The sequence below is a fragment of the Halichoeres trimaculatus genome, unplaced genomic scaffold (genome assembly GCF_033239565.1).
Source record: "Halichoeres trimaculatus isolate MK-OKI-2021-1 unplaced genomic scaffold, fHalTri1.1 fHalTri1_scaffold_4, whole genome shotgun sequence".
Classification (NCBI taxonomy): Eukaryota; Metazoa; Chordata; class Actinopteri; order Labriformes; family Labridae; genus Halichoeres; species Halichoeres trimaculatus.
This window is the reverse complement of record NW_027437182.1, coordinates 18756800-18770932: the sequence shown is the minus strand read 5'-3', so window position 1 is coordinate 18770932 and position 14133 is coordinate 18756800. Positions and strand designations below refer to the sequence as shown.

Below are 14133 nucleotides of genomic sequence, written 5' to 3'. Positions count from 1 at the left end.
TTTCAGATGAAAGAATTAACCTCTATATAATTAGTACTGAGGCTTGTAGGATTAGTACAGCCACCAGGACCTAATTGCCTTCTGTAGGAATATGCAGAGTAAGTATTTGCTGCTTGAAACTGAGCAGGGGTGATATGATCAGTTGGGTGCAAGTGAAGTAATGGACTGAATAATTTATGTGTGGTTAGAGTTGGGGTATAGGGGCTAGGTTATAGAAAGGACTGTGTAAGGGGGTAGAGAGGGAGGAGTAGAGCTATGGTGGGAGAGAGAAAGATGCTGTTGCCAGGGAACAGCAGCCACATTGAGGACCAATGAACACAACAGCAAGAATATCTAATGGAGTGAAGAGCCTCAGAGACTGGAGCTTTTCCCCCAAAAGTTGCTGCTGTGATACATAAGCTGCCTTTACAAATATATCTGGATTTAACAGAAGATTTTAAAAAGAAGGATTTGAATTGTGTTTGGGAGAAGAGAGATCCTCAAAATGCACTTGGAGCTACGAGCAGATGTAAACGGAGAGATAGAGGGAGGGAGATCATGATGCCAGAGCAGATGCATTCTGGTTAAAGGAATTTTGTGTCTTGGTGGTGTGGATGAAGGAGCAGAGAGGCAGGCTGTCAGCTCGCTCTTCACGGCCAGTCTTTCCCCAACAAAGGTGGCCAGAGACGGAGGAGAGGAGAGGGGGTCCAGCACAGAGGTGCCCCCTGTCTTCAGACACCTGCTGCTGGCTCGTGTCTGACATTGAGGACACTGTATGACTGTGTCTGTGCATGAGTGTGTGCATGTGAATGAGAGGAGAAATTTCAGCCTGACCTCTGCTTTGCTGTGCATGTGGAGGATCAAGACTCTCTCCGGTGGAAGCCTTTGCATCCTTGACTTACGAGCAGGAAGAAGGACACACAGATAAGGACCAGAGTGAGGCTTTAGTTGGATAGCAAACCGCTCATGTGAGTATACTCCCTGACTTAACATGCATCCATTTTTATTTTTCACTCTGCACAGGCAGACACCTCTAACAGGCATGCACACCAGATCATCCACCAACAATTACCATTCCATTCGAGGTGACCTAGAAAAGCTGTGAGGTCGTGTTACTCAGTGGTCTATCATGCTGCACTCATTTATTTTTCCTGCAACATGAATATTTTGTAGTCGACTGAATGAAGCACCACAATGCCTACGAAGAAACAGAGCTGTGTTTGTGAAAGTGTTCCTGGAATATTGTCATTCGCAGTTTTCATTTGAAACATTCACTGATGTTCCAGCTGTTTATCACACATTGGCTGAGAATGAAAAAAAAAAAAAAAACGTTGTCTGTTGGCTGTTTGATGGATGTCATCACACTGGTAAAAACAAGTGTGTGATATCATCATGTGAAAAGAAAAATAAATAACATCCTTCATGTGAGGCTTGGCCCTCTGCCTTTTTTTAAACTCAGCCACAAGTCTCGCTGCTGAGAAAACCACTGGAATGAAATGGATTGTTGTCATTAGGTTCCCACTACACCAACTGTGTAGTAGCAGTTCAAAGTGAAACCCCTGACGCAACCTGGGAATCCTCGGTCAGCGAGACAATGAGGATTTACGCTTGGCTGGAAAAGTACAAAGTGAACAGGATTTCAGGTCCAATTATATTTCCATAATGTTCCTCTTACTCAATTTAGCAGCCACCAGCACCCCCCCTTTGCTGTTTTATCCTATGATTTGAAATCAGCTTACTTAGTGGAGTCCGTCTTAATACCCCAATTGATTATGCAGTCACTGTTTTGCAGGGATTTTATCAGTATGTGAAGTGCTTTCATTTTTTCATGTGCAACAAATAGATATTTGTTTGAAGATTTTCCAATAATATGATCAGTTACATAAAGCATCAGCGTGAGTAGAGATCAAACAGCCTGCAGTCACATTAGAGCACTAGGATTAGGGAGCAGAGTTGGAGGATTAAATCTGCACGGCGTCCTCCTCGTTGGCCTCCAGAATTCCACCCAGGACGACATAAGAAAATAAAATCACACTTGAAAGAAGTCTGAGTTCAAAAAGTGGGCTCTGCCCCGGTCAGTCACATGCCTCTCACATGTGCTTCACCGGGCGAGGGGATAAAAACCATGTGATCAGCAGCCCCCGAACTGTCTTGAATGTTATTTGTATAAACACCTTGTACGATGCGGTCACCTGCTTCTTCAATGCAGCCATGGATCTCATTATCTAGTAAGCTCACTTATTCATCAGATTTTTTTTTCTGTCATTGATGTGAACTAATGACTGCCTCTCCTCCTCACACCTCCAGGCCCTGGCTCTCCTCTCTGAGGGATGGGCACCACAGAGGCGACACTACGAATGGAGAACATGGAAGTAAAAGACGAGTGGCAGGATGAAGACTTCCCAAGGTTACAGTTTACGTTTTATTTCATACTGCTCATGGGAAATGAAATCCTCCTTGTGGGTTTATTTTGAAATGTAATAATAATACGCCCATGATTCCCGCTGAGGAAAGATGCATCTTCAAAAAAGCATCTTAAGGACTCTGTGTTTTGCCTGCAGCATGTTCTTGTGTTTGTGTGTGTTAATGAATATGCAGAAGCTCTTAGTTCATGCATAAATGCCTCTTATTAAAAATCAATTATGATTTTTTAATCACCACACATTTGGAGAAAAGTAATTTCAGTACATGATATTTTGAGACTCTGAAACTTTACCATTTATGTTACTCTTTGTAAAACTGACTCAGTTTTGTTCTGTAATGACTCACTTATTTTTCAAAATAGCCTAATTTCTGTTTTCCTTTGTAAGTATGAGAAGAAATTCCATTTCATTATATTACATTTTTTAGTAATTATTGTTTTGGTGTTTAGTTATTTAATTCCAGTGGGGTGCTCTTAAATAAGACAGCTGATACATCATTATTCCTTGAAGGATAGGTTCATAGAAGAAGATTAATGAAGTAAAAAAGTGTGTTAAAGTGTGTGAATTAGATATCAGAGGTTGATGGGCAGAAAAAGAGCATGGAATTGGCGGCACTCCTCCTTTTCCTCCTCCTTCTTCTCCTCCTCCTCTGTCAGATTGGGAGGTAGGAAGCCAGGGAGCAGGTGCAGCTCTGTCTGTAAATGGTCTCAGGCTGCGTCATGTGACGCTACAGCAGTCGCTGATCAACAACAGAGCATCGCCAGGAAAATGGAGGCAGGTTTTGGTTAAAGACGCAGCATACGTATTGTTAAGGTAGCTTGTGAGAGATGCTCTACTCTGGACTCTGTTTTATCAGCTGTGAGGACAGGGAATGATTAGACAAACAGTATTCAGAGGTGTGTGAGGTTAGAAAGCTCATCTGATTCGTCTGTTTGCTATTTCCTGAAGGTAAGCATCATTGCTTCATGCTGATATTGATGTTTGAAGCTAAAGGACAATGTAGCCTTCACCAGAACAAATTAGATTATCATTATTTGTGAAAAGCAGAAATAAATCCATTTATCTGTGATGCCGTTATAAAGGGGGTTCATTTGTGACAAAGGAAGCGTAGCACCAGTAATCACTGCAGGGGTCCCCAGGGGACAGGCTAGGCTGATCATTAGAGCCTGTTTCTTTGGGCCAGTGCTGATGGCTCAAGAGGAACACACACACTGCCACGCTCTGTCCCCTCCTCTAGATGGGAGTTGGTTTCCTCAGTGATGCAGCTGGCACACTGCACTGGAGCTGTGTCGCATTTTGCCAATGAAGTTACAATATCTTGTTTACCTTGGTTGCTCTTTAGGCTTTGAAGCTGATGTGCAGAAAATAGACACACACACACACACACACACACACACACACACACACACACACACACACACACACACACACACACACACACACACACACACACACACACACACACACAAACAGAACCAGGTTTTGACTTTCTGTCTGCTCTGTCTTACATGTGAGGAGGGCGTGTGCAGCACATAACAGACAGCGTGTTAAGAGAGCTGCACCACTTTGTCAGTATGCAGACATTCACTTCTTCCATCTTGTTCTCTGTGTCTAATCACCCCTCTCCTCTCCTTTATTTTTCCTCCCCTCACATTCTGCCCGGCAGCCCTGTAATCTTCATCTCTCCCCTGAGAGAGGTTAATTACCATCTCCATCCTCCCCTGCATGCTCCTCTTTTTAGCATTTAGCCAGATCAGTGACAACACCAACACTTTGGGTGCTGCTTCTTTGAACAACACCCTAATCACAGTGTAACATGTATGATTAGGCAGTCCCTGTAGACTATCGATATGTTGTTTCACTGAGAGTCATTTTCTGGGGTTCCACAAGGTTCTTTGCAAGGCCCCAAACTGTTTATACTTTATAGAAATTGTACGTGTCAAGTGTCTTAACTTGAAGGAATCATTTTGTTCACTTGTTTTAATCATTTAAATAACATAACCTGCATTAAAGTGTGGTATATTATATCAATACTTAATAGTGTAATGGTCTTTGGGCTTTTTAGGTTAAAAGTGTTTGTTTTTGTTGTTAGTAGCTTTATCCTGTTGACCTTGATTTTGTGTTAAGCTTTTTTCAGTTGTTGTCTTGATATACGTTAGATGTGATATATGCTGTTAAAATTTCATAATGTTTATTGTTTGTGTATGTAGGAATTAATGTTAAAGTAGATGTTGTATTTTTATACTTTATTTTGCCTATTTTAAACTGTGAACCTTGGAAAGATTAACTCCATCTGTGCTAAAGCTAATGGCGATCAAAAACAAAGTGACAACACAAATTCATATTGCACAGATAAAATCTGTAATGCATCAATATGCTGTTGAAAATTAAATAAAAAAAAAAACAATCAAAAAAATTGTTGAGTAGAACTAACTATAACTGAATTTAAGTGAACAAAGTTTCATAACCTTCAAATTAATGGCAACCTTCATATAAAAAATTAAGTACAAAAAAATGAAATTAAAAAAGGAAACTTATTTTAAAAAGAAACTTAAGGAGGAAAAAACTGATTATACACTTTCTCAGGATTAGGTTTACCACCCAAGTTGTTGTTTGTTCTTCAAGATTTTTTTTTTTCTTTTTTTGTTTCAATTTCCTTTTTTTATCCTGGATTTGAACTAACTAACTTTGCACTAAGCTCACAACGTCAGGTTGGCTACAGACAAGCAATTTTTTATGTACAAAGGGTGGGTTTAAGCTATCTTTTTATGTTTATCAGTCACAATTCACTCATTAATATCAATCAATCTTTATTTGTATAAGACATCAAATACCTTTATATCTGACTACAAAGCAGGAAGTGTGTCACTGCTGATGTTATATTATTAACAAAGACCAAACTCCAAACAAGCTAAAGAGTCTAATCTCATCTTAATCCAGCATAAGTCAAGAACTTTGCAGCATTTAGTAAGTTACAGTAACAAGGAAATACATAAAGCTGATCCATTCTCACGTTAAACAAGGTTGCTTTCATTCAGACTCTTGCTCTTTTTATTGTACAAAACTTCATCACTGTACTCAGTATTAACAGTATTAACAGTATTAACAGATCTCTTGGTGACCTGTGTCTATTTCCCTTTAGACCACTACCAGAGTACGGCGACATGGATCCCTCCTGTGGCCTCACAGACAACACAGCCTGTGAGTAAAACTGTACATTGAAGTATAAAAGTAAGACCATGATGTCCTCCCTTTATTACATTAGTTACATTTCCTTAAATGTTTCCCCTCTCTGTTTTTCCTGTAGCCCCACCCAGCACTCTGAACGTGAGCCCACCTGGAGGAGGAGGAGGTGTGTCATCCCACAGAAAACGCCGTACGCTGGTCGCCCCTGAGATGAACCTCTCACTGGACCAGAGTGAGGGTTCTTTGCTGTCAGATGACTTCCTGGATACACCGGATGACCTGGACATAAATGTTGATGACATTGACACGCCTGATGAGACAGACTCGTTGGAGTTCATCACAAATGGCAATGAGCTGGAGTGGGAGGGTACGCTTTCACAATGCACCTGTATGACTTTTGTCATAAACATTATTTTGAGTATTTTTTTGTGTTATATGTATAATCTGATGTTTTAAGAATATTCTTTCATTTTTGGTTCTTAATTCAATCTCCCTGGTTGTATTCCTGAAATCTACTACTACTAAGCAATTTGTATCTCTTTTCTTATGAGATGAATTGATGTTTACGCAACCAATATTACGTGTTCTGGTACATAAAATGTCCTTTCAAGTGCAAAACAAACAAAACATTTGGCTGTATTAAAGCTATGCCAAGTTAATTAAAGTTCCCCACAGTCCATTTTAATCCTTGCTGAGTATTACTGTTGAGAAAGAAACACTAAAGTACCCTAAGTAACCAACAAAAAACGGTGTGCCACAGATTCTAGTGTACCACCAATAACCTAATCCGTCTCTGTGTTTGTCTTTTCAGATGACACACCAGTGGCCTCGGCCAAAGCAGGTCCTGGTGTCGGTTCAGGACAAGCAGATGAAGACGGGAATGCCACCAGTGGGCGTCTGTGGAGGACGGTGATCATTGGAGAGCAGGAGCATCGTATTGACATGCAGGTTATCAGACCGTACCTGCGAGTAATCACACACGGAGGTCAGTGAAGGGACAGAAATCAACCTGATAACTCATGACCAGCTTACATAGATGGCTCTCACTAACATAAGAAAATGTGAACGTGTTGATGATAGTTGTCTTGTTCGTTGTGTTAAGCATGCTTCATCACTGCAGAACTCTCTCCCATCAGGTTATTATGGAGAGGGCCTCAACGCCATCATTGTTTTCTCTGCTTGTTACCTGCCTGACAGCAGCTGTCCTGATTACCATTACATCATGGAGAACCTTTTCCTGTGAGTCTGCCAGAGCCGAGTTTAAGTTTGAAAAGAAGACATTTGATGCTGTACAGGAATGGAGTATTGATCATCAGATGTCAACTTGTCGTTTTATATGTCCTCAACTCTGGATCTTGTTTTTTTAGTCCATCATTTGTCCCTGACTTTGTACCATTTCATTCAGGTATGTTGTGAGCAGTCTGGAGATGCTGGTGGCTGAAGATTACCTGATCATCTACATGAATGGAGGAACTCCTCGGAATAAGATGCCCGGGATCAGCTGGCTCAAAAAATGTTATCAAATGATTGACAGAAGGTGGGTGTTTAGAGACTGGAGAGAAAGAGTTCCTTTTTTTAATCAATGCTTTAACTTTTTGAACATTTACTAAACTATAGATTCTCTTATTGTGTGTGTCATATGACAGATTAAGGAAGAACCTGAAGTCTTTGATCATCGCTCATCCTACCTGGTTCATACGCACTGTCCTGGCTATATCCAGGCCCTTTATCAGGTAATACTAGAAAATGTTCGGTATAAAAATCATACTTTTGTTGAAGACAGAAAACACAATCATTATGATATAATAGTGTAATGGGTTGTTCCTTACTGCTTCTGTCAAACTGGCTAAAAAAAATCAGACATTTTGAAACCATATTTATGGTGGGAAAAATTTTGAACTGATGACAGATGAAGGAGTCATCCTGTTTCTTTACTCTGTGCCATGTGAAATAGAAATCTAGAAATCCTAGATTAGAAATGATAGTCTCAAGTATCAATAAAGTTAAGTCTGATATCACTGTGACATCTGTGACTTGCAGACTGTTACAGTGGTTTTGTTGTTGCTGTTGTTGCCCTGTCACCTTCTGCAGTGTGAAGTTCATGAATAAGATCCAGTATGTCCACACCCTGGATGAACTGGCAGAGATCGTCCCCATGGAGCACGTTCATGTTCCTGAGAGTGTGGTGCAGTAAGTATATTTGATCACTAGAGGGAGAAAAAGAGCTGCAGCTATGACCCTGACTTCTGGATTATTGATGTAAATCTTTCACAGAACACAATATGTTTTCATTAGTATCCATAAGATTATAATTCAAGGTAACTTGGGCAGCAGGAAAAACTAAGAGTGTAAATGTGTGACTCATTTTCAGATTTGATGAGGAGAGGCTCAAAGCACGGAGGGAAAGGTAAACACATTTTTCTTTTATTAATATGATGAAGCGTTTAAACTTAATTAAATAGTGTCTGTGTCCTCCCAATTGATTCCCACATTATCTGTTGTGTGTGTGTGTGTGTGTGTGTGTGTGTGTGTGTGTGTGTGTGTGTGTGTGTGTGTGTGTGTGTAGGATGGAGCAAGAACGCAGACAGCAAGAGCAGCAGCAGTCTATTCCACAGGAGCCAATCAAAAAGACAGAGAGGTAAAAGTCTTCAATTAATTTTATTTTCTGAAAAAACTTGTTCAGACATAGTACTCACGAAAAAGAAAGAAAGACAGACAGAAAGAAAAAAAAAAAAAGAGATTGAACTGTTTTTGTCTGTTTTTCAGGCCAAAGTCAATGATTGCAGATCAAGGATTATAAAACTGAGCTTTGAAACTGAAGGTAATGTGAACTTTTTTTTTTTTAAATCATTCTAGTATGTGTCCCTCTGTGTGTCTTTACTTTGAATTCACCACAGAGCCTGTAACATACCCACATGAATTAATGATGAAAAATCCCACAGTACTAGAACTAAAACATTCTGGTGGAACTTCTGTCAAAGTGGTAAAAAAATGGTTTTAATATATCAAATTGCTTGTTCAGACAGATTAAAGCTGCAAATTATTCTCTTTATGGCCGTTTCAGAATGTGTTTTTCTGAATACTGCCGTTTAAAGCCCAATCATGACCTTTTCCTGGAACGAGATGTTACAATAGGCAACGGAGCAAGCACCTGATCTCCAGGGAGAAAAACACAGTTTTCAACCTCATGATTGTAAAGTCTTCTCATCTTGCCCTGTGCAGAAGACAACTTGCTGCTAGCTACCGCGTGTGCTTTGTACAGCCTCTTCTGAAAAATATTAACATAATCCAAAAGGTTCTGGGCTTCTACCTCCTTCATGCCCATGTCACCGACATCCACTTTATTGTAAACAGGGGCGTAGCTACAATAAGGCAAACACTGACAGTTGCCTGGGGCCCCAAGATTCCCATGGGCCCCCAAAGCATCTCCTAAAAACTGATTTATGAAGTTCTCTTCAATTGAAAGCATTTCTTTTTTCTAAATCTTACTTCACATGCATCAAAATACATCAAAAGACTTAATCTTTAATGATCGTTTTGGGTACTCCCCCTCCCTTCTTATTCAATGGGCTATTCCATGTTACAACACATCTGAAAATTTGATTCAGGAAGAAAGTGGTAAACCCCCCCTTTTGGGATTTTAAGGACTTTATCTAGCCCAGGAAATAGGATAATTTTCTGAAAATCAAACTTTTTGAGCTGGTGATAAACATTATTGTACAAAATCTCTTTTTTGGATACATAACTCACTGGACAGGGGGTTGAATAAAAAGACATTAACTTTAAAATAATAGTACCAAAAAGTATGGTAACTGTAAATATCACCTCTTTCAGTAGATTTTTTTTCCAGTTTTATGTTGTGCTTGATATTTACATATTTTTCCTTTACTAGATTATTTTTTTTCAATATTTACCTATTGTAATGTTTTTCACTACATACTTTCTTGTTTTTTACTGTTACCCTGTAAATTCCCCACTGTGGGACAAATAAGCTGTCAATTGACCATAAAAGATTTCAAATCCAGGACAAAGTGGATTAAATTATGTATTCACTTTTTTCAAAATCAAACTAAAGTAAGGAACTTGAGGAAATGCATTTAGTTGCGTTAATTTACCATGTACAAGATTAGCATTGTCTAATGCCTTGATTCTTGCAAAGAGACCCAGGGAAATGGACCCAGGGAAGGCCAGTCTAGCTCTGAGGAAGATGAGTTACAAGGACATGGAGGGCCCCATTGACTGGGTTTGCCTTGGGCCCCCAAATGACTGAATACGCCCCTGATTATAAACAGCTATCTTCAACAACTGGTTCCTGAATTAGAGCTGGCGTCTCTTTTTCTATGACTGAATAGTTTAACTGATGTCTGTTAAATTTCCATTAGAAAAAACAGACTGGCCTGTCCCAAGTCATCACACTGCAACAGTACTGCACTGGCACCTACATAACAGGCATCCACCTCAGTTCTAAAAGCTCTGTCCCATTGAGGTGCATATGAATCTTGTCATTAAATAAGAAAAAGCAGTCTGTGCACCTCTCTGAAAAAGGTGTCACTGTATTTGCATGACAAATAGATGTGTTAATTGTTGGAACAGCCAGGGTGCACGAGGAGTGAGGGATTTATTAGCAGGGGGTTGTTGGTACATGTCAAGGGACTCAACTGTAAACGTTTCAAACTTTCATTTACATCCTGATTCACATTCATTCAGTTGATAGTCCTCTGTAGTCAGAGAGAAGATCTGTTTTCAGCTTTAAAGACGATTCCTTAGCCTGATCTTTTCTTTTCTTTTTGGCTTCTTTAAGCTAAAAATCCAAAGAGGCCAGTTGGTTAGACTGTAAAGCAACAAGCAAAGTTTATTTGATACATTTTAAAGGACTATAAGCTGCTTAAATGAGGACTGTTTTGTAAAGTGACTGATTCAAAGGAGAGAGGTCTGTGACTGAGATTTAGAGTGGAATAATATGAGATTATGAAGCATCCATAAGGGGTGGGGTGAATCATTCCAAAGCATTTTAAAAGCCATCAAAATGATAGGAGCCTTTACTGCTGTCATGACATGTGTCCACTTTAGTTTAAAAAATAATAATTGCATGACTCACAGATCTGCTATTGATGGTCAATTTATTTGACAGATGCATATCCCAAAACTCAGTGCCCTCCTTTTTTGCATCTAATGCTTCACAAACCAGATAAAAATATTCAAAAGGTTCATTTACTATTCCACGGTGTACGGTCATAAAAAGGTTTGCATAGGGCTCCTCTCATACTGAACATGACAAAAGGAGTGACCCCACACACCAGCACTGACCAACCTAATGAATAAAGAACTCCACCTATAATCAAATGTTTTCCAAACAGATGTAAATAAAGTAACATAAACATCTGGCTTAACTATTTTAAGATTAATATATTTGCATGCGTTTGATCTGTGCAATAAATCATATGAACCAAAACAATTATTAGGTTTACTTGAATGTAAAAATCTTCAAATGAATTTGAAATGGCCTCTACATAAGTCAGCAGCGAGTGTTAACGATAGTCATACTCTGTGAGCCGCTTGAAACCAGCATGTACCAGGGTATTTACAGATACATGCTGTAACTGACAAGCTGTCAGTTTCTTTGACAGAGGTCACGAAACTCAAGCAACTGTTGTGAAATACAGAAAGGTCATGTGAGCAGGACAAGAGAAGAGAGAGGCTGGAACCATGACTTTAATGAAAGAGATTTAGATTTAGACCAGGGTCAGCAGTCTGACTGTTTTTGCTCTATACCGAAGGCATATTTGACTCCAGGTAGTCTTTACACCACTCTTGTTTTTACACATTCACATACCAGTAGCAGAGGCTGAAATTGAATAGTATCGTCAGTACAAATTTATCCCATTTACTCTTAATGAACTCTGCCTCTGGGAGCAACTTACAGTTCATTTTTTCATTCCAGGACTTTAAAGGGTTTAAAATCCAAATGTCAGTTTCAGACCACGATGATGAATGCTTCTTCTCCTTGTCTATCCCAGACTGACACAGGCCAACCTGAAAAAGTGAAAGGAAGTTGTGCTCCATCACAGGAAGTTGGTCTTCATTGAAACTGCTGAAGGCTTCGTTAAAAGGAAGGTTCATTAACTTACTGTGTGCTATGACCTGTGGTTTTTCTTATACTGTAAAATTACAGTACAAGCAAAACAGATCTGGGCCTGGTGTTTGTCGTGTATATATGTATAAAAGATTTAACATTTTGCAAGAACAGAGATGTCTAACAACATTATGTGTTATGCTGAGCTTCTGTTAAGTGTGTGACTACAAAACCAACTCTGTCACACACAGTTCTTACTTGTGCAAAGGTGATGTGTAAATACTGATGTTTTTTGCAGTGCTTCAGTTGCCTTTATTTGTATTTTTTCCTCATAACTGCTCTGTCACATGGCCTTTTCAAACCTCTCCTTTTGCAGTACTGACATTTTAAAGAAGGTCCAGTTGTACTAACACCCATACTGCTCTTTGTGTTATGATGTGCCTCATACACGCCGTGCTCAAAAGATGCATCATGTGGCCTGGAGTACACATATGACCAAGCTACAAGAATCCTGTGTAAGTCAGACAAAAAGCACAGACATGATGACTAATTTTATGAGTTCAGTGTTTCTGTCACTGTAACACACCTGTTTCACATGTTTTCATATTTAAGAAGTTTAGATGGCAGAAAGTGTACTGTTTTCTAACTAGAAAATATACAAAGCAGAATCTAAAAAGGACACATTTATGTGGCTTACGCAGAGATTTAGTCTGTGCTTTGGTAATGTGACAGCTCCTCATGTTCCTGCATTAGTTTTTGATGAACATTAAAGAAACTGTTGCTATTGTGTCACATTCTAAACATGTTAAAACAATTCAAACATCTCAATGCATTGATTGTACATTAACTGAGGTTACATTGATTCTCTCCAATGTCTTCCACCTGTTGTAGCAGGAGGACAGAGAAATAGGTGTTTTTATTTTTGTAAAGAAATGCGTTACTGTATTGCCTGCCTGCCTTGTTTTGCACTATTGAATGGTTTTAGCATATCATGTGATTTTTTGATCAAGGAGTAGATGTGTTCTACATTTTTTTGTCATTAATAGTATGACTGGTAGTTAGCAGTTCTGTAGCTGGTAGTAAAGGATAATTCCTCTGCTTCTTTTGTTCTCCTTTCTGTTTCTAAAGTGCAAACTGAGTTTATTTTTTATTCTTTTTTGCCTATCTGGTGTAGAAAATTTTCTCAAACATGACAGCTTCTAAACCATTTTTGTGCTGATCATCTGTTTTCACACCAATAATCCAAACCTGTGCAGTTCTGTCAAATATTTATGGAACATTTTCTGCAGCTCTTCATTCTTTGGGACTATTCCTTTGAGGTTTGATGGCTGCACTCAGTGCCTATTTTTGAACTAAGTGTTTAAAAGAAATCCAGAAAATGTGAAGGAATGCAACTCATAGCCTTTTTGCTTTACTTTGAGTGGTTTACAATATCAGTCACGCGCAAGCAGTGTTTGCATAGAGATAACTGAACTGATCTCAGTCATTTTGACAAAGAAAGCACAACATTTATATTAAAACAAATAATTTGCCTTCCATTTGTCTGTTGTTAATTGTTTGCTCAAAACTAAATGGGAAACATCATCTTACAATCTTTGGATTTATAAAAGTTTCTGCCTCTGTAGAAATAAGAATAAACTGTTCCCCTCTGCAAAGTATGTTTTTGTATTCCACTTGATTTTCTGTCAGTGTGGGCCTTTCATTCTTCAGTAGTGAGAAAATAAAAGAAAAAAAAATGATTTAGTTGGGAATGAAATGAGGTTTTTTATTCAGGCTGTAGAATAACAACCAGAGTACAAATATAACATCAACTTAGCAATGAAAGGGTTGCACTTCTTCTTCACGTCATTTCACTGCCTTATTCCTCTTCCTCCAGAATCACTCTTTCATACATGCAAATCTTGGTCTGACCACTAGATGTCCCTAGACTTGTCCTCCTTTCTGCATCCAGACACCTGTTCCCTTTTCTTATCAGCCCACTCATTACCTGGTTATCATTTGAACGGTTGCCCATCTGTTTATGTTTTGCTCATTTGCCTCACTCTATATAAACGAGACCACTGCCTTTATCAGTGGGTGTGTTTTTTTTTTTTGTTTGTTTGTTTGTTTGGGTTTCTTTCTTTGAGCTCTAGTGGATTCTGAGGAACAGTCAAACCGGCTTGAAAACCATTAATACTATTATTATTATTATTATTATTATTATTATTATTATTATTATTATTATTATTATTATTATTATTACTATTATCATTATCATTATGATTATAAGTAGTAGTAGTAGTAGTAGTAGTAGTAGTAGTAGTAGTAGTAGTAGTAATAGCAGCTGCAGTAGTAGTAGTAGTTTTATTTTTTTGTTTTGAGTAAAGACAACTCATTTTGTATTTTGATTGTGCAGAGCTCATTTTTTGTGTTCCAAGCACTGTTAAATATCCAATATCCAGTAACTGTCCAAAGATGGTTATAGATGGTTAT

At 38.7% G+C, this 14133-nt stretch overlaps 1 protein-coding gene across 2 annotated transcripts; it reads left to right on the top strand.

Moving 5' to 3' along the window:
* The first annotated feature begins 288 nt into the window (after positions 1-288).
* Positions 289-13690, top strand: atcaya (ATCAY kinesin light chain interacting caytaxin a). Of its 2 annotated transcripts, XM_074668497.1 has the most exons (13): positions 289-947; positions 2287-2386; positions 5545-5603; positions 5710-5955; positions 6400-6573; positions 6725-6827; positions 6994-7125; positions 7235-7321; positions 7680-7778; positions 7960-7995; positions 8155-8226; positions 8355-8409; positions 11606-13690. In XM_074668497.1, the coding sequence occupies exons 2-12, from the start codon at positions 2310-2312 to the stop codon at positions 8386-8388; spliced, it is 1119 nt and encodes a 372-aa protein (XP_074524598.1). In that variant the 5' UTR covers positions 289-947; positions 2287-2309; the 3' UTR covers positions 8389-8409; positions 11606-13690. The 2 variants fall into 2 exon arrangements, with proteins under 2 accessions (XP_074524598.1, XP_074524599.1); XM_074668498.1 differs by lacking the exons at positions 289-947; positions 2287-2386 and adding an exon at positions 3079-3350 and having other exon boundaries at positions 11606-13689.
* The last annotated feature ends 443 nt before the right edge of the window (positions 13691-14133 follow it).

What these genes read in the sequence shown, in the direction of transcription:
- atcaya (XM_074668497.1), top strand. Translation starts at nt 2,310, where the DNA reads ATGGGCACCACAGAGGCGACACTACGAATGGAGAACATGGAAGTAAAA. An exon ending in CAATGAGCTGGAGTGGGAGG is followed by an intron (nt 5,956 to 6,399) that starts GTACGCTTTCAC and finishes TTGTCTTTTCAG; the next exon opens with ATGACACACCAGTGGCCTCG. An exon ending in ATATCCAGGCCCTTTATCAG is followed by an intron (nt 7,322 to 7,679) that starts GTAATACTAGAA and finishes CACCTTCTGCAG; the next exon opens with TGTGAAGTTCATGAATAAGA.